The 26,094-nt window shown below is 44.6% G+C and overlaps 1 protein-coding gene across 2 annotated transcripts in view; it reads left to right on the forward strand.

The window, feature by feature from the left end:
- RHOJ (ras homolog family member J) overlaps window positions 1–26,094 on the forward strand; it is a 79,845-nt gene that overhangs the window by 37,645 nt on the left and 16,106 nt on the right. For both annotated transcript variants that reach the window (XM_004738893.3, XM_004738892.3), the window contains exon 2: window positions 17,612–17,670. In XM_004738893.3, coding sequence (XP_004738950.1) covers window positions 17,612–17,670 — 59 coding nt within the window. The remainder of the gene's footprint in view (window positions 1–17,611; window positions 17,671–26,094) is intronic.

A 26,094-nucleotide genomic window follows, 5' to 3' on the forward strand; every position in this document is an offset into this window, starting at 1 on the left:
GTGTTATGGAAAAAGGATTTGCTCCCATCCACCTCATGGCCAGATTATTATGTATTACTACTCTTTTCCATTTTAGCTCACTTTGTCATTGTAAGGTAATTAGAAGGAAATTCCATACTTTGCTAATTCAAGGAGATTTCAGAGTCAGAAAAATGATGAGATTTGGGGTCTTTGAAAATGACCTTTTATGTAATTTCTTATGAAATTAGATAAATTCCATACTGATTTCACTCCTAATCTTGCTCTCTTTCTTCTGCTTACCATTCATTCATTCAATAGACATTTATTGTCCAGCTGGAGCTGCAGTGAACAAGAGATACAGGGCCTGCAATACTACAAGTTAAGGGAGGAATCCTTGCTTTTTTTTTTTTTTTTTTTTTAGATTTTATTTATTTATTTGAGAGAGCGAGATTGGGAGAGCACTGAGGAAAAATGAAAAGGAGAAGCAAACTCCCCCATGGAGCAGGACCTGAGCCGAAGGCAGAGGATTAACCAACTGAGCCACTCAGGCAGCCTGGTCTTAGCTTTAATTGAAATCTGAATACATGACTCAAACAACATCTTTCAATCCTGCCTTCTCTACACTGATTCCACTGTCAGATTTCTTTTCCGAGTTCCAAATGGCTACCAGTAGCTCCTGGAGCTATCTCCTTACCGACTCCCTTCTAGCCAGAAGGAGTCCTATAGCTCAAGTAAAGGACTTGGAATTTAGTCTTGGGTCCCAATTGGTCTGACTTGGGTCATGTGCTAACTCCCAACCCTTCAACAAAATAGGGATCCAGAATATGTGACAGGCTTACAGTAATCCCAGCTCGCTCTTGCAACCAGTCAAAGCCCTCTGCATAATGCTTCTCAGGGCATTTTTAGGAAATGGAGGAACGTATGAAATTGATGCTGGAAGAAACAAGATACATCCACTCCACTCCCTGTCCCTACAGAGCTAATAGCCTCTGAAGAACTGGCAGGATGATGGGAACTCACAACTCAGTGCATGCATGAATCATTTCTGATACATGAGGGCTAACAAGTGTGAAGCCCTGGAAACTTTCCCCGAGCAACAGAATTCAGGCTGACTTTTCTGTTAAAAACCACCACCAGGAAGCCACCATATGCTCAAAATTGCTGGCCTCTGGCAGTGATTTAGAAGCAAAACCTTTTATGTCCAATTAGCCTACACTTCAATTCATGCAGTGCCCAAGAATTCACCTTTATTTATAAGTTCAAGGCTTCAGACAAATTTGACAAGAGCTACTGAAAGTTAAAGTGTTTGCAAGGATGTTAGTTTCCTCTGTTGATCATGATTAAATTTCTACATGTAGAGCTGCTTAGAGAAAACTGCAAGTACTTAGTTCCAAACCTCACATTACTAGACATATCCATTCTCCACCTTGTTTACAACATTATATATATATATCAGATTTAATTCTCAGCCCACGTGTTACCACTCATCATCTATCTAAATGCTCTAAGTCAGTGGTTCTTAATCTCAGCCACACAGTGTGATCATTTGGGGAGGTTTCAGAGATATCTATTCCTGGGTCCCATCCCCAGGGATCCTGTGAGCTTTGGCCCAGGGCATGGGCAAGGTTGAGGGCCACGGCGGCGCTAAGTACAACCTTGTTGGAGATGAAGTGTATCCTAGGAAACATGTTCATTTGCACAAATAACTAATTTAAATGCTAGAGTCAATCAGTCAAGAAACAGTCGACATTGATCTAGGATTAAATTAAGTTCAGAGAGAAATGTTCTCTTGATCGACAGCCAGCCACTCATCTGTGCATGCTTTTGCCCTTACCACCCCAGACACATCACATCTCTGCTGCCATCACCCGGGCCAAGCCACCGCCATCTTCCTTGGCCACTAGAACAGGCCCCCTATTCTCTCTTGCCTGCCGGCACAAAGCAGCCAGCAGCCGGTGTGAGCTTCTTAAAATATAAATAAGAACATGTCATTTCCTTCCTCAAAAACCTTCAAAGGCTTCCTACTACTCGTGCTACAAAACACACAAGCTCTCCAGGCCATTGTCTGCTCACCCCCTTCATTTACTACACGCTGACCACCTTGACCTTTCATTTCCTGCACATCTTTTCTACCTCAGGGCTTCTGTGTGTGTTGTTCTCTCTCCCTTAAACACACACACACACACTCCTTGCCTTGCTCACTTTACTCATTGCTGCTATCTCAGCTTAAAGTCACTTCCTCAAAGAGACTGTCCTGGACCCCCAATCTAGAGTGAGTCCCGTGTTTTAAACTCTCTCAGTGCCTGACTTTGTACCTTTCTCGGTGTGGGGTTATTTTTAGGGTATCTGGCTCCCCCTCTAGACCATAAACTCCCTGAAGACGAGGACAGTTCTGCTTTGGTCACCCAGCACCACTTTCTCTGACCCATAGAAGATGCTTAGTACATATGCAATGTAAGTAAAAGAAGTGTGTTTTATTGTGCCGTTTACTTACACGGAGGGATACTGTAAAATATAGATCATGAAGTGTACAGCCATGTTTACTCAACACAGTGTTCAGAATCCTGCCCCTACATCCAATAAGCAGTCCCATTATGAAGCCCCAGAGGAAGTTTTCCCACAGTCTCAGTTCTATGTATACTTATGTTTCTCTTGAGTGACCTGCTGGTGTTGTGCTATCATATTCCGTAAATCATTCAATTTTGATTCTACAATGATTCTATAAATCATTAAACAATTAGGCTGCCCTATTTGCTTTGACCGAAAAGAAGCCCGGGGTCAGATTTGCGAGCCTCCCCAGCCTTAACCCTTGCAAGCCCCGGAGGAGACTCGTGATTCTGACCCTAATCAAGTTTCATCTAATCAGTCCTTCCTTCATTTTCCCTCTGCTTCTCTTTTTAAATTATGATGTATTATAAGTCATCTTAAATACTCTCTGGAACTAAGCAAGACATAATTACTAAATTAAATAATGACAAGTTATTCAAGGAAAAGAGAAAGCATACCTATGTGATGAGTTGTTTCAGTGGATTCAATAAATAAGACCTCTTTTCCCTGCTTAAGAAAGAAGAATCCGGGGCGCCTGGGTGGCTCAGTGGGTTAAACCTCTGCATTCGGTTCAGGTCATGCATGGTCTCAGGGTCGTGGGATCAAGGCCCACATCAGGCTCTCTGCTCAGCAGGGAGCCTGCTTCCCGCCTCTCTCTCTGCCGCTCTGCCTGCCTCTCTGACTACTCGTGTCCTCTCTGTCAAATACATAAATAAATAAAATCTTTAAAAAAAAAAAAAAAAGAAAGAAAGAAGAATCCAACAGGAAAAGACCAGAATGGGCTTAGGCACATAGGTAACAGTGGGCTTCTTAATCCATCACAAAAAAAGAAAAAAAGACATTGGAAAACAAAGACCTCTATATCCAAAGAGAGAGCAGAACTTTTACTTTTCTGGGCAGATGGATCCCAAAGGGGAAGTGGGGAGTTCAAAGCAAGGCATGCTCAGGTGTTGCTCCCACACTTAGCAATCAGATCATTCTGATTCTCTCCACTTTCCCGGGGGTGGTCAGGCCAAGCCTTAACACTTATTAAACCCTTCACCTGAAAACATTAAGTCAAGGGAAAGAATGTCCTCTCTCCCCAAACATCACTGACTTGCAAACATTTATTTGACTAGTAGCTATTTTACAATATAGTTACTGTATTTGTTTTCTATTGCTACCGGAACATATTACAAGCTTATCATCTTATATTTCTTAAGATGTATCTCACTAGGCTACAATCAAGGTGTCCGCAGAGCTGTATTCCTACCTGCTCTGGGGAGAGTCCATTCTCAGCCTTCTCCAGCTTCTTACCCTTTCATACCACTCCAACTTTTGCTCCAGCTCTGACATGTTTGACTCTGATCCCTGCCCACCCCCTTCCCCCCACTTCCCTCCCCCCACCTCCCTCTTTCCCTTATAAGGACATGTGGGACTACACTGAGCCCACCAGGTAATCCAGGAAAATCTCCCCAGCTCAAGATCCTTAATTTAATCACATTAACAAAGTCTCCTTTGCCACATAAGGTAACCTATGAAGTGGATACCTTTGGAAGATCGTTATTCTGCTTTACCATTGTTGCACTAAATCAGGCGTCTGTGGATATGGCAAAGGTATGAATTTGGGATAGGATTAAAACAATATCAAAGAACTGTCTCCCGTATCTGGAACCATCCACTCAAACCAATTCCTTTATTACAACAGTTACATCGAAAGACATGATACAAAAAATACTTTTTGGCCCTGGAAAAGTAGTCAAGGAGTATTTCTAAAGCTGATTTTTAACCCTCACAAAAATATCCCTTCCTCCTAATCTGTAGCCCTCCAGCATGCAGCTGTGAGGAAAGAACTATTTTGTTATTCTGCCCCACCCCAAGTCTCCCCCCAACCCCCACACCCCACCGCCTAGAACTCTCACCAGTCTCTGTGGTCCTCCAGACCCTCCCACCCCTTCCACTCCCCACTCCTAGGATTTCCTGCCCTCCAGTCACTCCACCAGTCCTATTTCCAGAAAGACAACAGCATCAGAATGGGACATGAGATGGGGTAAGAAGTATTTCCTAAGAAAGGGAATGTGAAGATGAGACCTTTGACAGAGTAACTGGGAAATTCCCACAACTCTATAGGAAGAATCCGACTGGATTTTTAGATAATCCTTCTAGCCCCGCTGCTGGCTCTGGATTTTTTTATGTATAGTTTATTCTCTTGCCTTTCCTTACTCTTAAATAAAAGGTCAAGGCCTCTATAACTCTCAAGGTGAAAACCCTTCAGAATTCAGGGTGATGACATGCAAAGGGACATCCAATAGATACTTGTTATTAATCACGAGTGTCTGGCTGCCATTTGCTTGCAAGTGCCAAATCCTAATTCTCTCATCTGCTAAAAATACACTCACCTGAATACTTCAAAAGCACATAGGCTTTAAATAATATCATAAATCATTTCTTTAGTATTTTCTCTCACTGGATGAGGCCACTGCCCCCTTCTTGTCTATCTCTGCTTTTCTCCAGCCATTTCTATTTTTAGGTGGGGCAGGACTTACTGGTTTGCAAGGCTGACCTCTTCTCACTCTTCCTGGGGGCATATAACAACCAGTCACCAATGACATACTCACAGAGAGCCAGAAGACCTGATCTTCATAGACTTTAGACCAAAGTCGAAAAGAGAAAAGTTCTTGCTGACCGTTAAAGAATCAGCCAATGTGATGATTTTAAAAGACAAAGGAAGTATGAATTTGTCTCAAGAAGTATGGTTAATGCTCATTTATCCCTCACTAATTCTATATTTTCCAAAAAAAAAAAAAAAAAAAAAAAACTATCTGGAACATAATTAGATGTGTTCAGTTATTTTTCTCTCTCCTTCTTGGCTGGGCAGTAAAATCAGGAAGCAGAGTCTGAGGAGCCGGCGCTGGCCCCCACAGGGCTCCCAGGCAGCATGGTGGCGAGTGATGGTGGAGCCGCTGAGGTCAAGGGCTTGGGCTTCTCCCCCAAGGCCCTGAAACTGAAGACCTGAAGGGCTGCATTATATCACACAATACCAGATCAGGGGTGCCTCAACTGTCAGTGCTGGGAACTAGCCAAATATGCCATCACTGTCTTATCTTGGAGTGAGCCCAAGCCTTGAGCTCAACAGCTTTCCTTGTTTTCTAGAATTGATCAATTTCAATTCAACAATTATGTCTCCTGGCCTCTACACCAGAAAGTATCACCAGGACCCTCTACTGTGATTTCCTGAGTATAAGGAAAGCAGTCTGCAGACTCTCCTCCTGAAATCCCTATTAGAAATTTATCAGTTTGGTGTGATCATCTGTAAAATGTATGCTCTCTTCGGGGGTTGGGAGGGTGGATTTTAGGCTATCCATTCATTCAACAAATACCCATTTATTAAATACCCATTACTTCCAAGACACTGCTGGATCCTAGAAGTCTGTCTTTGCCTGTAAGGAATTCACAGTCTAGTCAGTTATTAATCATTTGTAGAACCTCAGTATGTGGGGAAAACAGAGGACAACAGATGTTGGTAAGGGAGATGGGGAAAGAAGGACACCAGTTACTGAGCCAGGGAGGGGAAACGGGGTGAGGGGAGCTCATCCAGACAAATCAGACATGTCTGGAGGAGCTCCACCAGCGGTTCTGAAAGCCAGGACTGCATGAGCCCCTACACTGGATAGACAGACGGACAGCAGCAAAAGTAGATACTTCCACAGGTCCAGAAGCACACTTTTTTTTTAAGATTTTATTTATTTATTTGACAGAGAGAGAGCAGGAGGGCGGGCACAGCAGAGGGAGTGGCAGAGGGAGAAACAGGTTCCCTGCTGGTCAGAGAGCCCGATGTGGGGCTCAATCCCAGGACTCTGGAGTCATGACCTGAGCCGAAGGCAGACATTTAACAGACTGAGCCATCCAGGTGCCCCTGGAAGCACACTTTCTTTTAAAATAGGTCACAGAACTTCAGAAAGACACTCAGAAATCCCCATATACAAGAAAGCACACTGGTGTTTACTATGCTCCAAGCTGCCAGGGTACAATCTACTGAAATACTGAAATAAATTACTGAGCAAATCAGTTCTTTTCATGGTCTCATTTGCCCAAATCACTTGCCTCCCTCCCCTTACTCATGCTCTTACATTTTGAGGTCAATTTCCTCTCAGTGATGACCCAGGGGAATGACACAACATTTTCCAAGCCTCAAGATTACTTGTTTATAATTTCCTCTTTATACAATCCTCATTTTTGGCACAAGTTCCTTCCAAGCCTCAAATCCCATCAAGAAAACCAACAGCCATTTCCAGAGGCTCACTCTTAGCAGGACCAGTAACGTGCTTATGCCACCAACCCCTTAATTCCTGAAGACCAATGAGGGGGCAGGTGAGAGGGAGCCCTCCAGCTGCTGGACCTGGCTCCTTCTTGCATTTCTTTGGTAGAGTACCCTTTCCCATTCATAAATTCCTGTCAACCACCTGACCCTGTGTCCACATGACTCCCACCAGCACAACCTCATTTTGCTTCTGGACCGATTCCTGACGACTCAAGAGTGCCATCATCTTATCTCTCATTCCCCTTTCAGCCTTGAGCCTTTAACCTTCTGGTCTGGTAGAAACTGCCATCCCAGCTACCCCTGATGTCCTTGACAATATAGTAGTTTAAACTCCTGAGTATCTATGGATTTCAAGAGAAAGACATGATGTTAGTATCACACCAGAGTTCGACCTCCCTGACCTGTAAAACAAACAGCTGCATTATATATGTATCAGGGATACAAGAAAAGATATTAAGTTATAAATGTTTATTATCTTCCCCTTCCCTCTCTTCCTATCCCCAACCCCACTGCTATGGAAGAAAGAAAATACCTCTGACTACTCAGCTTCCCTCCCCTCCAAAGCCCAATGGAGAGCACCCCACAAGCCTTGGGCTTCCTTGTGTGGGCAGAAAGAAGACTAAAATATGTACGGAAGGAGCACTGGTGAAGAGTGGGGCACAGGGACAAAGCTACAAGGCTGTTGGTAGGCTCTGAAAAATACTGAGAAGATGAATTTAAGAAGCAGTGCTATGGTTTATGATTGAATCCCACTTTGGTGTCTTGATCTTTCACTTACAGTCAGAGTGGTAGACAAGGAAAGCATCAGCAACCAAGAAGAAGACAACCCAGATGACATTTAATCTAATCTGTATAGAACAGTGATAATCATAAAACGATAACCACAACTGAGGAGCACCCAAATATCATTTTTTTTCTGACTTACGTGTTCAAGATAACAAAGTACAGAAAAAAATAAAAAGCATTTTCTGTAAATGTTTTTATAGAGGAAATACAGAATTTTATCTCTTTCTATCAGACATTATATCCTCACTATTTTACCTCACTTCTCACTATTGTTTAAAAGGTTACATTTGGGGGTTGCCCGGGTTGGGCAGTCCTTTGAGGGTCAGACTCTTGGTTTCAGATCAAGTCTGATCTCAGGGTCAGGAGATCCAGCCCCACATTGGACTCCTTGCGAAGCATGGAGATTGCTTGAGATTCTCTCTGACCCTCTCCCTCTTCCCCAGAGCTCTTTCTCACTCTACTATAAATACATAAGTCTTTAAAAAATATAAAATAAAATAAAAGTTTACAATGTAAGGTTGCTCCATAACTGAAGGGGCCCAATTCCCAATTACTGCACTTTTAGGTTTCTGTTAGCAACTATAAATACTTTGGTGATCAATTGTCTTATATAAATATATTGTTGTACATATGTATGATTATTCCTGGGGATACACCGTAGAGATAGAATTGCTGAGTCAGAGACAGACCCGTGTTTCAGCATTTGATCTATATTGAAAAATGGCTTGCCAGAAAACTTGAACCAATTTACATTTCCTCCACATTCTGGTATTCACCAACACTGGGTGCCACTCTCTTCATTTTGTCAATTTGATAGGCCAGAGGTTTTATCTTGTTTAACTTGAATATTTGCACTCCAATATTCACTGGCCCTTAATTTATTTGTAAATTATACATATTCTTTATTTTTTTCTTCTGGATCAGTTATTATTCTTATTGATTAGAATATACTCTATGTATCAAAGATAACCTTTAACCTTCATATATCGCGATTATTTTTTCCCAGTACACTTATGTTTCTTTCTTTTTTTCAAATCAAATGTATTGATCATTTTCTTTATGGTGTTCACTTGCTGTTTTATTTCCAAATAGTAACCAACTGTCTAAATACAATATATTGACTACTTCATCTTTCTCCACTGCCATTTATATACTAAATTCTTACGCAGGTAGCATCAGCTCTATGGCTGAGATTCCTATTCCGTTTCATTGATTCTCGTGCCGGTGCCATGCTTCTTTAATTAGTATAACCTTATAATACATGTTAATGTATATTAACCCACTTATCCTATCATTTTTTAATTATTAGCTATCCTCACCAATTTCACTTTCCATATAATGACTGTAATCACTCTGCAGGGTTCCCAGTTCAAAAATCCTATTGGAATTATTTTAAACTTATTAAACTGAGGAGGCCTAACATCTTTTTAATATAGAGTTTCTTGTCCAGATCCGTGTTTCTCCATGCCCTTCTTTTATGTTGCTCTGCAGAGTGCTTTTTCCAGAAAGGTCTTGTACATTACTAGGCAGTTTAGAGTTTTTGTTGTCATTTTGAAAAGGATACTTTCCATCATATTTTCTAAGTACTTATAGCTGGTACCTGATGGAATTTTTATGGGCCAATAATTCTTCGAAAATTCTTCACAGGAACACACCAGTCCACCTTCATCTTTACCCGATCTTTGCATTTCCACAGTGACTATTTCTAAACAAGGAGGGGAGAGTGTCGTTATACCCAAAGTGCCTCGTTCTCCTATTATATAGGTCAGACATGGCCAAAAAGATATCTGTGCAGCATTAGGTAAACTTTATGATTTTCCCACATATTATTTCATCTAATATTCACACCTGTCTGAAGTGGATTACTCTAGAATAATCAAGTTGTCATTAGTCCCATCTGGAAGATGAGAAAACAGAGGTTCAGATCTCAATCAGTCTCCTGAAGCGCTTGGTTAAAACGCAGACATCCAGGGTGCCTACATGGCTCAGATGGTTGAGTGTCTGTCTGCCTTGAGCTGAGGTCATGATCACAGGTCCTCGGATGGAGCCCCATTTCAAGATCTCTGCTTAGCAGGGAGTGTGCTTCTCCCTTTCCCTCTGCCACTCCCCCTACTTGTGTGCTCTCTCCCCTACCCAACAAACGAAAAAATAAAATCTTTGTAAAAACTAAAAAAAAGAAAGAAAGAAAGAAAGAAAGCAAACATCTGGGTCCTGTCGCACACCTATTCCGTCAAAATCTTAGGGGCAGGATGTGAAACCAGGGAATCTGTGTTTTTAGCTGGCTCCCCCTGGTGGCTGCCACGAAACATTTCGATCACAGCGTCAAAAGGCTATAATTGAACCCACCTTAGGCATCTATTCCACCATACTTCACAGCCAACCCAACAATTATGAGGGTTCTTCAAGCAATTTATGAAGAAGCTGGCATTTTTTAAAAGTATCTCTTTATACAGGGATCCTGCAAAAAACATGCTCTGCTGGTCTAGAATCCGGCAGCCCCAGGCTGGTGAGAATTATCTGGAAAAGGGGCAGAGGGCTCCAAACGCAGATCCCAGCCAGCAAAGCCCCACTGCCAGGGCAATCTCTCACAGTAGGTGGGCCAGCTCCAGCGGAGGACACCATTGCTGGTGACCCCATCCTGCCCATTACTGTACAGAGAAGCTCACGGTGACCCTCTGGAAAATGCCCAAGACTCATCTACAGAAAATAAATGTCTCGGAGAAAACCTTCCACTTGGGTAGAGTTTAATGCACTTATCAGTCACTCAGCCACCATCTGTGGAGTTACAGGGCAGGCCGACGCTGAACTCTGAGACACGAGAATAAACAATACGCAATGCTGTATGACCCAGGAGCAAGGAGGCCTAGAAAGAGGCTTCATGTATTTGGAGGGAATCAAGAACAAGTTATGGAAGGGAGTATTATGGTTGTGGGAGTTTTCCAGACTGACAAGTGCAGAGAGAGCATTCCAGAATTTCTTTTTCCAGAATTCCGGAGGGACTAACTTAAGCAAAGGCATCATGAGTATAATAGATTGTAAGAACTGTGGATCACTGGAGGGTAAAATAATAAAAGAGAGTTGGAAGGGTAAGTCAGGGCCAGTAAACTCTTGGAAGGTATTTGAAGTTTATCTTGGAGATGTCCGGGAGCCACAGCTGCATGAACTCTGGTGGCAGTAAGGAAAGCACAGCAGCTGAGTCTGGAGGCCGGATGTGGATTAGGCAGCTTTGGCCATTGACAAGCCTGGGAAGTAAGGCCTGCATTGGGACAGCTGCAAGGATAATAAAGAGGACTCAGATTCCCAAGCTGCCAAGCAGGTAGAATTGGCAGGATGAATGTCGTGGAAGGAAAAGTGAGGCCAAGCAGAACTCCGAAATTCCAGGTTGTGGACGTCATGGAATCATGGCTTTGTGAAATTCCTTGAAAACCCTTGACAGGAACATACTATAAGTGTGTTCATCCCCAGTTGGCTCCAAGAGTCCTAGAACTAAACAAGCTCTGCCCCATCCTCCTCCTCCTCCTTCTCTTCCATCATCAGACAAGTACTGGCAAGAGCAGACCTTTCCTGACGCACACTCCATGCCCAGAACCAAGGCAGCTTTGTTCCCACAAGCACTGTCCTCAAAGTTAATTGTTCTTTAAGAAGCCATTTGTTCAGTGATGCCTTCTTCCACCTGTGTGAGCTCTGCTGTACGAAATCATCATACCCACGCTCTCTCTTGCTCCCCAAATTTCCAATAAGAAAAATAAAGACTTAGGGAAGCTGTGGCTTGCTCAAGCTCCCAGAGTTCATTTGCAGTAAGTCCACAGTTTCAACCAGTTCTTCCAACCTAAAATCCAGGGCGGTTACACGTCAAAATAACTACAAACCCAATCCCCTGTCATGATTCCTAAATGCCTAAAAGAGAAAAAAACATGACCAGGGATGGAAGATGCCTGCAGATATGTGGTAGCCGGTTCACATGGAATTCTCATTTTTGTAGGACCCATATACAGACCCAACAATGACAACAAAAACAATAACAACAACAAGACCTCAGCTCAGAATCCAAACAGATTCTTGGGTAGCTTGGTGGGTTTTCTCCTTGGTCTGTGTTCTACAGAAACAAGACCTCATGCCTGCACATCAAATAAGAGACATACCCAGGCAACTTTTATTTGGAGAGTAAGTAGGGGAGGAAAAGGGTAGAGGGAAAGGGAGAGCCTGCTGCTCAGCAAACAAGAAGCAAAGAAGGGGAAAGAGCTAGCTGGGGTGGGCCAGTGAAGACAGGTGAAAAAGGTTTCACGCCACATGAACAAAGAGGATCGTAAATGCTGGAAGTTTGAAACTGACCAGGAAGGAATTCACCAACATTCCTATTTAGGAAAATGTATCTTTTATTTCTAGTTTCATACAGTTTTCTAACCTACTTTTTTTTTTTTTTTAAGGATTTTTATTTGTTTGTCAGAAAGAGAGAGCATGGGCAGTGGGGAAGGGCAGAGGCAGAGGGAGAAGCAGGCTCCCCACTGAACAGGGAGCCAGACACAGGGCTTGATCCCAGGACTCTGGGATCATGACCTGAGCCAAAGGCAGACACTTAACCAACTGAGCCACCCAGGCATGCCCTAACTTACTTTAATTTGAAGAAAGTCTCAGATGCTTCTGAACTGGTCCCTTATAAAAGGGACATGTGCACTCTGAGGCTTCAACCAGGTCACAAACACACACAGGCAGCTCCTAAGAGTGGCCAGGGAAGCTAGATAACTCACTGCCCCAGACAGGCTCTTCCAGAAAGGAAGAAGAGTAGAGGATGAGGGTCAGTTCAGAGAGGGGAAAGGTGAGGCTGCTCCTGAAGGTGTCCAGTCAGCTAGGCATGATCAAAGTCATGATCAAGAATTTTCATTTAAAACTCTCCATTTCTTACAGCCCCCTAGACACAGACAGACTGTTGTGATAATTACCCCTGACTATGAACAACTTAGAAAGACTTTTTATGGCCCCTTAGGGTAAACATGATTTGTTCATTTCCCAGGTGAGAGACCAACTGGCTTGCCCAACATCTCAGCAAATGAGTCACAAAGCATGGACTTGGATTCAGACATGAACAAAAATTATCTGAAACTTGGATATAAGCCTAAGAGCTTGAAACTCTCCTTTCGCTGTCTTGTAGGGGCAACCCTCCTCCCAGGGACTAACAATCTAGGGGAATGTACCTTTGTGTGATTCTGCTAACTAAAAACTTGGGACTTTCTGAAGGTGCATGTTAACTTATAAATCTTAACAGGTGGACACGCAAAGAATTCCCATTTAGTAGAAAAGACAACGTGGAAGGTTATCTTTTTCACAGAACAACAACTAGTTTCCCATTGAACCTAGTCACTTCCTCCAACGGCTCTTCTTTTTAAGTACCTCTAAATGTCAGTTCTTCAAAATGCTCCTTGCATTAGATTTGTCACCTTACTGGTTCCCTCATCAATAAGTTAATAAATCTTTGACCTATCTTCATCCTATATTTACCTGAGAGCCACGTTTCTGACCTTCTTTAAAATTCTATTTCTTGCTAGATATATCACCTAGTTTTTCTTCCTCCAAAATAGCACCTTTATGGTATTACATGCGCACACCTCGTTGGGTCTGCTTCAGCCTACCTCCCAGAGTACACTCCACACGAGCCATGCGGACAGCTGGCTAGGTGCTGGGAAGGAAAGGGCAGCTTCCACCCGGCTGACCTGGCATTCCCACCATTGCGGTTCTTTGGCTTCATCACTGATGCATCAAGTTGACTTCCAAAGACTGCTCCTGGCGGATGAGACGGCCAGCCCACCATCAAACAAGGGAGGGACTTTGGATCAAGTGCCTCGTGCTGCTCATGAGCTGGGCTGAGGGTCTGACCTGGCTTTCAGGGAATGACCAACACTTCCTCATCCAGGTTTGCAAATGACACATGGGGCCAGACGCAAGGGGACTGAAATGCCAAGGGGAGCAGGTTCCAAGCCCACCCGGGACATTTTCTTTCTGGGTGATGCTCAAGAGAGCCCACCCCCCACCCCCGACTTCGACTTCATTAGCACCTCGTTCAGCTCACAAAATTAACCACTCATGTCTGTGCAAAGAACCACAAGGAAGCAAAGATCTTAAAGGATTTGGAGAAGAAAGCCTTCATTTTACATCTTAACAGGTCGCTGGCAACTTTTCACACTTTACTGAGAGAACCAACAGAGCCATTATCAGGTCATCTGACACACTCTCTTTAAAACCCCTCTACATTCAGTAAACAACTCTAATAGCTCCAAGAATAGACAGTGTTCTGGGATTGTAGCCTGACCGTAGCCTGACCGCGGTCTGCCAGGCAGATTAGCTGGCTGTACCTTCCCAGCAGGCCATGTCCTGCCAGGGTGCTTCTAGCTGCAGCTCGGTGCATTTTGAAGGACTTCTTCCACCTGAGTTGCCCCTGGTGTTCCGTTTCTGTACCATGTGCTCAGCCTCAACTGTGTATACTAGGAACTGTGCTGTGTACCATGTGGGATAGGAAGTATGGGAATTCTTCCTCCAAGGTCTTCCTATCCAGCAGGAGATAGAAGACAGAGATCTAAATAGCTAACATTTGGGGGTAGAAAATGACCAGTAGGGGCGCCTGGGTGTCTCAGTGGGTTAAGCTTCTGCCTTTAGCTCAGGTCAGGATCTCAGGGTCCTGGGATGGGGCCCTGCATTGGGCTCCCTGCTCAGTGGCGAGTCTGCTTCTCCTTCTCCCTTTCCCTTTCCCTCTGTGATCTGACTCTCAGTCTCTCAAATAAATAAAGTTTAAAAAAAAAAAGTGACCAATAATTCACAAACACTATGAAATTTTGTTCCAGTTAATTGGCACTGGGGATTCAGAGGACAGCAAGACAGGTCCCTGTCCTTACTCAAGGTTCAGGAAGCCTTTGTTGAAGGGAAGGAGGGGAGAGCAACAATTGTTCAGCGCTTCCTACAGACCAGGCTGTGTGCCAGGCATTTTCTCATTTAATATGCTCTTTACAGGTGCTCTCTTTGGTAGGTGATGTTATTCCCATTTTTAACAAATAAAAAAGGCGGGGCTCAGAGATGTTAGGTGACTTTCCCAAGATCACACAAATGGTGAACAGCAAAGGTAGGTGTCCAACACGGAATCATGGGACTTAGAAGATCCTGCTCTTTCATCCTCACTACTATCAGCATCCTAGGGCCTTTCCAGCTGTCATGTGTTTCCAAATTGAAGAACTTTGTAGGACACAGGGTGGCAAGCCATAAGGCTTCCACTGCTCCTTTAAGATAAGGACTCATAAAGCTATTTGCACTCTGGACAGCCTGTGATGATGAATGCCTGGTTCTGTCCCTCTGTGTTCCCTAGCATCATCCGTGGGATCCACTTATCTCCCTCCAATAAAATGGGAGACTGAAAGAGCAGAAAAGAGAGAACAACAGTGATTGCCAGGGCTAGGGGTACAAGCGCTGCCCCTCCTTTTGGGATCCCTCCACCAGGGCTGGCCAAATACACAGAGTAGATAGCCGTTACCCAACAAAGCTGAAAGCCGATGAGACTTCCACCTGAAAAATGCACCCCCCCCCCTTTTTTATCCTTAATACGAGGAAATTATTTCAATTCTTTCTCTTTCGCTTTCTTTGGGAGAAAGAATTCAGGACTTCCGTAGCTTTACAAAGCCTTTGGGGAAAAGTCTAAATTAGTACGCCGGGCGATGTGCGCTCACCTATTCGGCCTCACCTCCCCCAGTAAACCCGGGGTAGCTGGTGAGCCACCCCTGTCCCTCCCCTAGTGTGCCCTGATCAACTCACGGCCACCCCTGGAACACAGCTTACACCTGTCCTCCCGAAAGCCTCCTCTGACACGCGTTGCGTGTGTGCGCATGCGTGTGTACGTGTGTGCGCTGCGCATGGTCCCTCCCCCGCCGGCACGCACACACGTGCGCGCATGCCCAGTAAAACAGCAATGGCCCTACTGTGTGCTCCCACAGCCCTCCGCGCTGCCCAGGCAGGGTGTTTACCACGTGGCTGGGTGCCCCACCAGGCCTTGCGGGTGAACCCCTCCTCCCCACCCTCCAGGACAGGAGGGATTCTAGCTGGGCTTTGTAGTCCCAACACTGAGTGCGGTCCGGGAACCCCGTAAACCCTGGGAAGGACAGACAGAGGGCCAACTCTGTGGGAGTGTCCTCCCAAAGGCTGCAGGGGGGAGCAAAGGGTGGGGCCAGGGGGAAGCAGGGCCGGAGGGAGGAGCCGCAGCACTCCTACAACAGAAGTCAGAGCCGTTGATGAGGAACATCTGCAGCGCCCACGGGGGCCGTGAGGATGATCTGGCATCTGGTGCTCGCGCTGGAGATGGCCCTGGGCCTGCAGGTCGCGGGACGCGCCAGGAGGGTCCCCACAACAGCCCTTCCCTCCCCCTCCAGCCCCGACCCGCCTGTCTTGGGCTCACCAAAGCAGGAAATTCCATGCTGTAATGGTTGGATTTCTTCCCTTCATTCCTGACCCATGACTAGGTAACGAATTGGTCATGAAAGAAACCACTTCGGCAGACTTCAGGAACATCTGAGCGCGCGCCAAGCATGCAGGGAGAGAGAAATGGGTCCGGACAGAGCTCGGGCGACCCAGTCTCACCTTCATTCCCATTGCTCGCCTGATAGGAAAGGAAATCAAAACGTTGGGAAGCCCCTCTTCTGACAGCATGGTCGCCGGCGTTGCTTGGAGCTGAGTCCATCAGGTCAACATTTGAAAGCTGCTCCCGGCGAGCGGCTGCAGCCCCGTTATCCAGCCGCACACTTGTCGATCTGGGTAGATGAGAAACATCGATCCCGGTGTCTAGGGAGGCAGCGCTTTTAAACCAATGCTTTTCAGAGGATGAGCCTTTGAGAGGTACTTAGCCTTCGTGTAGCCCAGGAACCTGAGAACCAATACAGGTCCAATCAGTCCTGAATCAGCAGCTCTCAATCAGGCTGGAGAACAGGGTGGTGGGCAGGGGTGGGAAGCCGGTGACAAAGGTTCCCCCGCCATAGATCTGTCTTTCCTGCATAGCTAATGGTTGGAGGAACCAAAAACCATTTTTATACAGTATTTGCACATTTTTTGATTACGAAAAAAAATCACAGACTCCCTCACATTTTACTTCCTTCTTCTAAAAAGAGATTAAAGGGGGGCGCTTAAATTCACTCTTTCTATTCACCATGAGGTTGTATTTCTTTTGCATTCCATGTGATCCGTCTCGGTTTAGTTTCAAGTTGGGACTCTATTTCATTTCCAGACAGGTTCAGAGTGGTCTGTATCCCTCTATTACTTCTCCCTTTGGGGCACAATTACTTGGCAAGGCAGTAAGCCTGCTAGGTAAATCAAACTGTCAACTTTCCACTCTATGTACACCCTTCAGGTCTATGAAAGCAAAACCGGACAACATCTCCTGCACCTAACATTCAATATTGTAATAAATCAGGTGGGCTAAAGCACTTATTTAATCTTTAAAAAAAAAAAAAAACTTTTTAAAAATAAATGTTAAGCCCTTCTCATTTCGTTATTAGCTTTGCCTTATAGACTATAAAATAGGTGAGTCACTAGTCTTGGTTTTCATGGTTTTATTAACATTGCAGAGACAGACTATAGCAGAAAGATTTCAAACAGAGAAGTTGCTCACACAGTTCTATATCCTGAAACATGGCTCAAATGAAATAAAAGGAAAAAATAACCAAACCAAGAAAGGCTCCAGCAACCTTTTCCTTTCAAGAGCTTGATATTCCAGGGCCTAATAGGGATCCATGAGTAGCCTACAGAGCGCCCTCACGACACCAATAATACTCATCTCAGCTGAAAAATTAGGAACTTGGCTGAGCCCATCTGCTCTCACTGCAGGCCAAGGTTGCCTTTCATTTGGAAATCATGCGGTCAGCTTGGTTTAGAATATACGTGGGTGAGGCATATGCTTCTCCTTACCGCCCAGAAAGATGCTAGCGTGGAGAAATGTGAAGCCTCCTGATGAAAACTTGCATTTATGGACTCTCCTCTTCTCTTTTCCCCTAGTTACCGTGACAGTGGGAGGCAAGCAACACTTGCTCGGACTGTATGACACCGCAGGACAGGTACAGTGTCACTGTTTTGATTCATTAAGGGTTTAGGAGTGGAGAGAATGATCCATGTGGCTAGGCATGTAGGAACAGATATGGCCTGTTCTGATCACTTGGGACAAATTTATTGTCTATCAAAATGACAACCAATGGCACATTCTTAATATCTTAACAACGTTTATAATTACAAAAAAGCCAAATCGTTACATTACTCAAAGTGTTGATGAGCAAATAACTATTCATTCATTGGTTGGTGTATATCGATAACCAAAATAATGTTGTTTGGCCAAGTACCTCAATTTCTTCCTACCCATGCCAATTCCAAATTCGGGATTAATGAGTCAATTTTATAAATTTTCATTTCATCTATTTTTTTTCACATCATATTCTTTGCCCAGCCTTTATGTGAATTGTCTAATGAGCTGTGGAAAGATCCAAAAAGAGATGGGGGATGGGGGTGGGGGTAGGGGAGGGAGATGTATTAAGTGTCAGTAAGAAGACAAGCCAGGATCCTGAATGATTTCCAAAAGTGAGGGTCAAGTCCTGAATAACCAGAGGTTGACTCTAAATTCTCTAAGCTTCTTGAATGCTCTCACTCTGTCGGAGATGTATCTTCAAGATGGAGAATGTGGCCAACCGGTAATGTAAGGCCATGGATTAGAAAGAACCCTCCACACTTATTAACTAGCATGTGCCCTCCATGGATCAAAATGCCACCTCATCTCTCTTTCCTTGTATCCTACACTCCACTATGAAAGGTTTCTAATGTTACAAATTCATGGGTTAAGCAATTGATGGCTGTGGCCCAATTTCTTTGATAGAGCTTTTGTTACCATTGGGTCATTTATTTAGGTCAAAATCAGCAGGTTATTCAGTCTGTCCAAACTCATACATCTTAAGTCCTTTGGAGTGAACACTGACCGTGCTCTTTCCTACTGTGACTTTCCCGGTTATGGTTCTTTGTAGTTATGCATTTGTCTGGGCTTTTTTTTTTTTTTTTTTTTTCACGATTATCTGGAGATAGGTCTTTTTGCTCAATCTGAAAACTCTGTACTAGGATAAATAATAAGAAATGGAATTTGGGGGGATTTCTGTGTGTATTTGCAAGGACCATCTATAAAAGCCTGTGGGACATCAGAAGCTGATGTCGGGTAAGCCTGGACAGTGTGGAACCTGGAAAAAATCTTGCACCAGACTCCAGACTTGTAAGAGTGAGTCAGCGACCCTTCATTTGAAGATGCTTGTGTTAGCCAGCTGCTCTCAGGAACTGGGGGGTAGAGGAGATTTCTCACATCGATATCAAGACACAGAACTAGGAGACGATGCTTCAAATGCCTAAATCACAAACTCGGTTGGGCTCCTCTGGGTTAAGGTACCAAGGTGTCCGTGCACCTGCTGCTTGAATGCCCCTCCACCAGAAAGCCTTGCAGCAATAGAGTTACTCTGTTTTTTGGATTGAATTTGCCTATTTTCATTCAGTCATATAGTTATTAGGGTGTCCCCATTCACCAGAAACTCACATCCTGGAAGAGAGAGGAGTTTACACCCTTGATCTCCACAGTCAGCATTCATAAATACAGTCTAGTTTTGAAAAGTTCAAAACAGCAAGGATTATTGCCTGGCTCTGAAACTTCTCTGTTTCCCTCGCCTTCTGAAAAGCTACGTGTGCCCCTCATACCCATCCAGTGCTCTCCCCCTCAGTAGCAATCCATAACAATTGTTAACTTCTATCCATTCATTGTCCCCAGAACAACCTCCCCAAGCCTCTATTTAATTTCAAATCCAATAAAACTGTTTAAAAGCCCCTATAGAGTTTAATTAGTCTTTCCCACTGCTGTCCTTTTTAGAAAAAAAAAATTTTTAAATAACATTAGTATAGGACTTAAAGCTGTAAGGCAGTATAAAAATAAGCTCCTTAAGCTCCAACTTGAAATAAATAGAATGACCCAAACTTCTGACACAGAAGATGTGATGGGCGCTGATAAAATATCACAAGTGGGTTATAGACATTTCTGCAACTTAACTTGTACTCTAATGCTTTCTGCCCGCTGCTTTAAAAGCTCAAACGTGGACAAGGATCATAGGGGTACATGCAGCTTGGGGAAGAGGAATCAGAACACATCTTAAAGTTCTTCTAGGTCTAAAATTCTATGATTAGGACTTTTAACATACTACTTCAAGAAGGCCTAAAAGACCTGGAGTAATTAAGCAAAATTATTTGAGGCCAGACCCAAGGGAGACCTTCCAGCAGCAAAGGATTATTAAATATTGGAGTGTGTTACACTAAAGGGTGACATGTAATTCATTTTGTACAATAGTGGTGGTTCTCAGTCTTAAGCAGAGATCAGAATCACATGCAGGTCCTGTTAAATCCAGGTCCCTGGGCCCCAGTTCCAGAATTTCTGATTCTATGGGTCTGAAATGGGGCCCAAGAATTTGCATTTCTAACATGCTTCCTAATCCTGTGGCTGCTGGTCTGTACACCACATTTAAAGAAACACATCTGGGGGTACCTGGGTGGCTCAGTCAGTTTAGCAACTGTCTCTTAGTCTCAGTGGGGTCTTGATCTTAGGGTCATGAGTTCAAGCCCCGTGCTGGGGGTGGGCAGGGAACCATTGTTCTAGAACTTTGCCACTCAAAGTGTGGTCCACCAGCAGCATCGACATCACCAAGGGAGCTTGTTAGGAATGCAGATTTTCAAGCCCATCCTACCGAATCTGAAAATTCATGTTCAGAAGATCCCCACATGACCTATAGGAGAAGCACTGCTCTACAAGTCTTTGGCGATCGGGGCATGGCTTTAACCTTAGGAGGGTGCAGCAGAAAATATACCCCTCCCCTGAGCTGATTCCCCTGGTTCTACCCTTCTGCTAATCAGGCTTTGTGACACGTTTAACTTAGAAGCACAATCCCAAAATTCCCATTGCTGGCCTCAGGTAGGATCATCCACTATCCTCAGTTATATTCCAGCAAATGTCACTGAGGTCACAAGGTTAAGGGACATTCAACTAATTCAAAAATACGCATGATGGCCGGAGTTACTAAGGAAGAGAAGTGATCTCAAAACCAACTGATTAATCCCTGAACTGCAAAAAAAAAAAAAAAAGAAAGAAAGAAAGAAGTCTCTGAAACCAACTCTAGAATGCTATCTTGCTGGGAATATTTAGATTTTCTTACATGAATAAACCAGCAAGTAGTGTCCCTCCTTTTTGTTTTGAACTAATTGTGAGTCAGAGTCAATGAACACAACCTCAAGAGGTGCATGTTCTAAAAAGTGAAGTGATCGGAACTTGGTATTTCTATGCTCAAAGTCAGCCCTAGACAAAATGCTTTAACCTAGCTCTGTCCATGTGGTCATACCTAGTCCTTTTGGACACATCACGGCGGTGTCTCCAGGCACCCCCCAAGACAGGCTCCTGGCCCTTCAGGAACCCACCAAGCATTTGCTAAAGACAGTTCAGAATGAAGTCCAACACCTGCTGCTGCAATTACCCATGAACTTCCTCCCCAAATCCCCAAAACAAACAAATATTGGGACTTGGAATAGAATCCTTTGAAAACAAAGTCATCAGAACTCTGGTTCAGCTGTGAGACAGAATTCCAGACAGTGAGTTTAGGCAGTGAGGTGTGGGATTTTCTGCAGGCTGACTCTGCGTGTTTCCGCTCAGCTCACCCTGGAGAGGCAGCGAGGCCAGGCCTGGACACAAAACCTACTGAGGTCACGCCAAGTCAGGCTGCACAGCCTGAGCCCCTAGTAGTGTCTTACTGAAAGGTTCTCTGAAAGGGATTTCTAGAGTTCAGATCTTTGGCTCGGCTACAAAGAGTCCCAGAGCCGACTTTTCCGTGACGTACTTGCAGGCCAGTACGTGTCAAGTGCGTCTTTAGAGACCAAGCAGAGAACAGGATGCTGGGGCAGGGATGCTCCAGCAAAGCCTGGGCATTCGCTAACCAAGGAATGCCAGACTGGGGGACCAGTCTGTCCCAGGTCAGGGCTCAGAGCCAGGCATCTTCCCGTCCTGCTCCCAGCCACCTAGGACAGAGCCAGCCACGGCAGCAGACATCTTTCCTCCTCCTGTCAGTGGGCCCTCGGCTACACGAGCGTGTGGGTGAAGCCTTACTCAGATCCTGACCCCTCAGGCCTAACTCCAGGAGAAACACCTCTCAAAGGCCACATTTGCAAACGTGGCATTGGTGGCACTGCCAGGGAAGAATGGGGATCTCCTGGTGTTAGGAGCTGGGTTTCTCGGCAGGATGAACCCACAGGTTCTCTGCACACAAGACCCACAGGATTGGGAAGGGGGGGGCTGTCTGTATGTTGCATTCCAAGCATGGAATGCAAAGCCACAGGCCCCAGGAGCTCAGCCGTCACCAGTGACCAGGGAAGTGTGGGGGTAGAAAGGCCGTCAGCCACATGCCTCCCTCAGCCAGGACTGTACACCGCGTGTCCTCACCTGCCCTGATTTCTGAACCATCTCTCCCCTGAGAGCTTGACAAGGCATGGGAGGCAAGTACAGCTGGGGTTCACTCATGGTAACCCAGGGTCCACTCAGAAGGACATGAGCCTTCCCTGTGGCCATTGGCTGACCCCATGGGGCCATCTGGAGCACAGAATCTGGCATGAACCCTCCACAGAAAGTTTGCCTAAGGCTCAAAACAAATGTTTTTCCCCAGAGAGCAACTCGACTTTTCTTACTCATAAGCATCTTAATGTGGTTTTAGAAGCGTGCAACTTGGAGATTAGGAAGAAGTTTGCTAACATGACGAGTTATTAATAAAAGGAACCTCAGGACAAAATCTTACTTCTCGAATCATTTTTAAAAAATAATAAAGCTGTAGGGACATGGATTCAGAGGTGAAATTAGAGTATGCAATCATGTGGGTCTTGTTACTATTCAGTTTAGAACAAGCGAATTTCAGATTCAGCCCTGGTATCCGCTGCGGGCGGGGACACTGAGACTATTGTTCATGGGATGGTCTCTCGGCCACTGAAGAACTTACTACATTCAAGACTGTGCTCTAAGCAGTCAACACATACGAATGCATTTTATTCTCAAAAAACCCTATGGGGCAACACTATTACCCACTCATTTTACGGATAAAGATGCTGAGGCAGAGAGAACTTACCCAGTGTCACACAGTAGTCACGCAGGGATTTGAACCCAGAGAATGTGTCTCCCTGGCCCAGGCTTTGAAGCGCTTTGCTACACTCCCACCCCCTGGCTCTTGCGCACATTTTCCAGCCCAAGCCTGACAGATATGAGTGTACTTATGGGAGAAAATGAAAATGAGACTTATGCTAAAATCTGGGATAAATGTCACTAATCCCAAGAGGACTTGGAAGCAGAATTCTATTTCCAATTGAATGTGTGTGGGGAATGGTGTGGGTTTGGGGTGGGGGGGGGGGAGACTCAATGCAACTCTCCTTGTAACTCAAGAGTGTGGTCCCTGGGCCCACAACACCAGCATCACCTGGAAACTTGTTAGAAATAAATTCTCAGGCTTCATCCCAGCCCTGCTGCTGAATGAGAAGCCACATGTTAACAAGATGCATGGGTGTCGAAAGTCTGAGGAGGATTGGTCGAATTGTTTCATTTCCTCACCACCTGGACCATGAGGCTCTGGCTGTTCCAGACATATGTGGAAATCACGTGGCCATCCAACGTGGCTACCCATGAACTGTTATTTCGTCACAGAGTCCCATAGTCATCCTAGAGCCCTGGATCTGCCTTCAAACCAGTCTCCCGCCTTTGGAGCAAAGTGAGTGGAAAGTACTCAAAAGCCTACCTTGCCCCAGCTTCCTCCCTATCCCCTGAACCACCCACCCCCTACCCAGCCCCCTTGTCCCTTTTAGCCTCCCCAAAGCTCCACTCACGCTGCAATTTTAGATTGAACTGTCTCCTCTAGAAACAGTCAAGACCTGGTCTTCCATTCTCAGTCTCAACATTGTAAGGGGCCTCAACTACCAGCTAGACCATTTCTCCATTTCTCAGAGCTGCTTTACCGCATCTCCACAGGTGGTCATCCAACCTAGGCTCAAAATGTGCCCTGTTGAAGAAAACATATCAGCTGGGACAAACTAGTTATTTCTATATTTTCGTTTTCTGTCCCCCAAGTGGAAAGTCAATTCTTATTCACCTTCTAGACTTCATAGAGCATCTTTAACAGTGCAGGAGACTATCATTCTGAATGGAGTTACACAGCAGAACTAAGGTGTCTACAGAAGAGATATCCAGAATACAGAGCAAGATAAGGCCCCATAAAGGACAAAGTCGAAGTCCCTCTGCTGGAGGGCCCTGGCTACCCTGCCAGGAGTAAATGATCAAAAACCCAAAATCCTCTCACACTCCCACCTGCAGTCCCCACAGCAACCCATGGTCTTCCTAGCTCTTCTAGAAGTGCTTTGATAGCTTCTGGTTATAGAATTAAATTAACATGATCCTTTCAGACAACTAGTTATTTGTTCCTACCTTATATAGTTCTGATGGTGCGGTTTTGGGGTTTTGGCTTTGAGGTTTTAAATATACAGTATCTGCTGCCACCTGGTGGTAATTACTAGCAACTGCAGGCCATGAAATAGATCATAAACCTGCAAAGTCCAACATTTCTAAGATTTCTGGGTAAAAGCATGAGTCCGTATTAAGAGTCCCAGAAAACTGAATTTCCCAAAGAGAAAAAAAATGCTTAATCTGTCCCTTAACATTCTTAGCTGAGCAAATAATGTGGTCACAATTAAGAGCTGCAGCTGGATTTGGGCTAAATAGCCCATCCCGTATTTAATCGTTCTGAGACATTAGCTCATTACCGAACTTCTCTAAAACTTAATTTGCTCATAACTGAAATATGGATGTGGATGCTGCCATCTCTCCAGCGCTATTGTGAAGAACCAACAAAGCAATGCGTGTAAGTGCCTGAAACAATGCCTGACCCTTCATGCTAAGCCCTTGACCCCACCTCAGCAATGATGAAGATAAGGAGGACGCAAATCAGTTATTCTCAATTCCACGTCAGTTCCAAACCGATGATACCAGAATGCCCAGATTCCCAGCCCAATCTCCAAAAACAGTGATTTAATTGGTCCTGGAGTGAGGGGAAAGAGGCAGGTAGTTGGCTACCAGCATGTTGGGATGGTCTTAAACATCCCCCAGGTGATTCTCATGAAAACTCTGCCATAAATGGCAAACAGAAAGCCATGTGTTCATTAGCAGGTCACCACACCACCCCGTGGGCGGGGTTTCCAGAATACATGCTGTGGACAGAGTCTAAGTAGGGCATGAGAAAGAACAGCAGGTCCCTGCTCCCTTTATCACGATCCACATGGGAGGACGAAGTGGCAGAGGGCAGGTGGCATCGTGAACAGCTGTAAGATACGGCCTGGGAAGGAGAGTTCGTAACTTGTCAGACCTCACAGCTGCTCCCTAAGGCAAAGCCCCAGAGAGAAAGGAGAGCAGTGTGCAGAGACCGTGGGCAAGAAGGCTTGGTTACAGAAGAGGGGATAATGACAAGAAATGAGCTGTCCACTTCCCACTGCCTTGCCACCACCATCACCACATACACGAACAGAGGGAACAATTTAACTGATATGCAACCAGTAGGCCCAGCCCAACAGCCCAGTATGACCCGTCTTCATTCAGCAGTGCAATCATCTCTGATTATTTGCTTAATAGGAATATGATCAATGATCAACTATAACTCATTTTTTTATTAATTTACTTTTTAAGACTTGAGATTTTTTTTTTTAGCCTCCTTGCCGTCTTACATGGATTTTGTTTAGGTAATTAAAAACCTTTGCTTAGATTTTAGTAGGATTAGCAGTGGTTATAGCTGCAGCCTTGTGGGCTGAGTCTGTGCAGGCCAGGTACTTGGAGAAGCTCACCGTAGATCAGCGCATGCCCTCTCCCCAGGGACTCCCTTCCAGTCACAGGTGTTCACGTATGTATGTAGGTTCTCCCTTTTTATAAAGACATCATGAGAGTCAACAGAAAGAGCACAAAGTTGATGTTTTTAAATATCCATGACATAGCAAGTTTAAAAAAATCAAGTGGCACAATAATAGGAACTATGCCATCAATTTATCTTTTTTAAACTAAGCACATGTCTATTATACCTGTTTATAAGTATGTAAAATTCAGATGGATACTGCTCAATCATGGCTCCCTCTGGGAAGAGAGGAAAAACTAGGAGAGATCACAAAGAAGGCAAAAACAAGCTTTCTCTTGTACCATATATATTACTCTAGGTAAGGTCTAAATTTTTGCCATGAACATATATAGGTTTTAGCTTCTTTTTCTTAGTGTTAGGAAGAGAAGTCAGGACGCTAATAAATGAAATGATATGTTGCCTACATCTAAGTATGTGATAAGCGTGAACATACAGATTTCATGGCTCTATGTATGTGTAGTGTGTGCATGTACATGGCGTGTGTGCATATATGAAGTACAC

Source organism: Mustela putorius, unplaced genomic scaffold (genome assembly GCF_011764305.1).
Source record: "Mustela putorius furo isolate JIRA1106 unplaced genomic scaffold, ASM1176430v1.1 tig00000129_pilon_pilon_pilon, whole genome shotgun sequence".
Classification (NCBI taxonomy): Eukaryota; Metazoa; Chordata; class Mammalia; order Carnivora; family Mustelidae; genus Mustela; species Mustela putorius.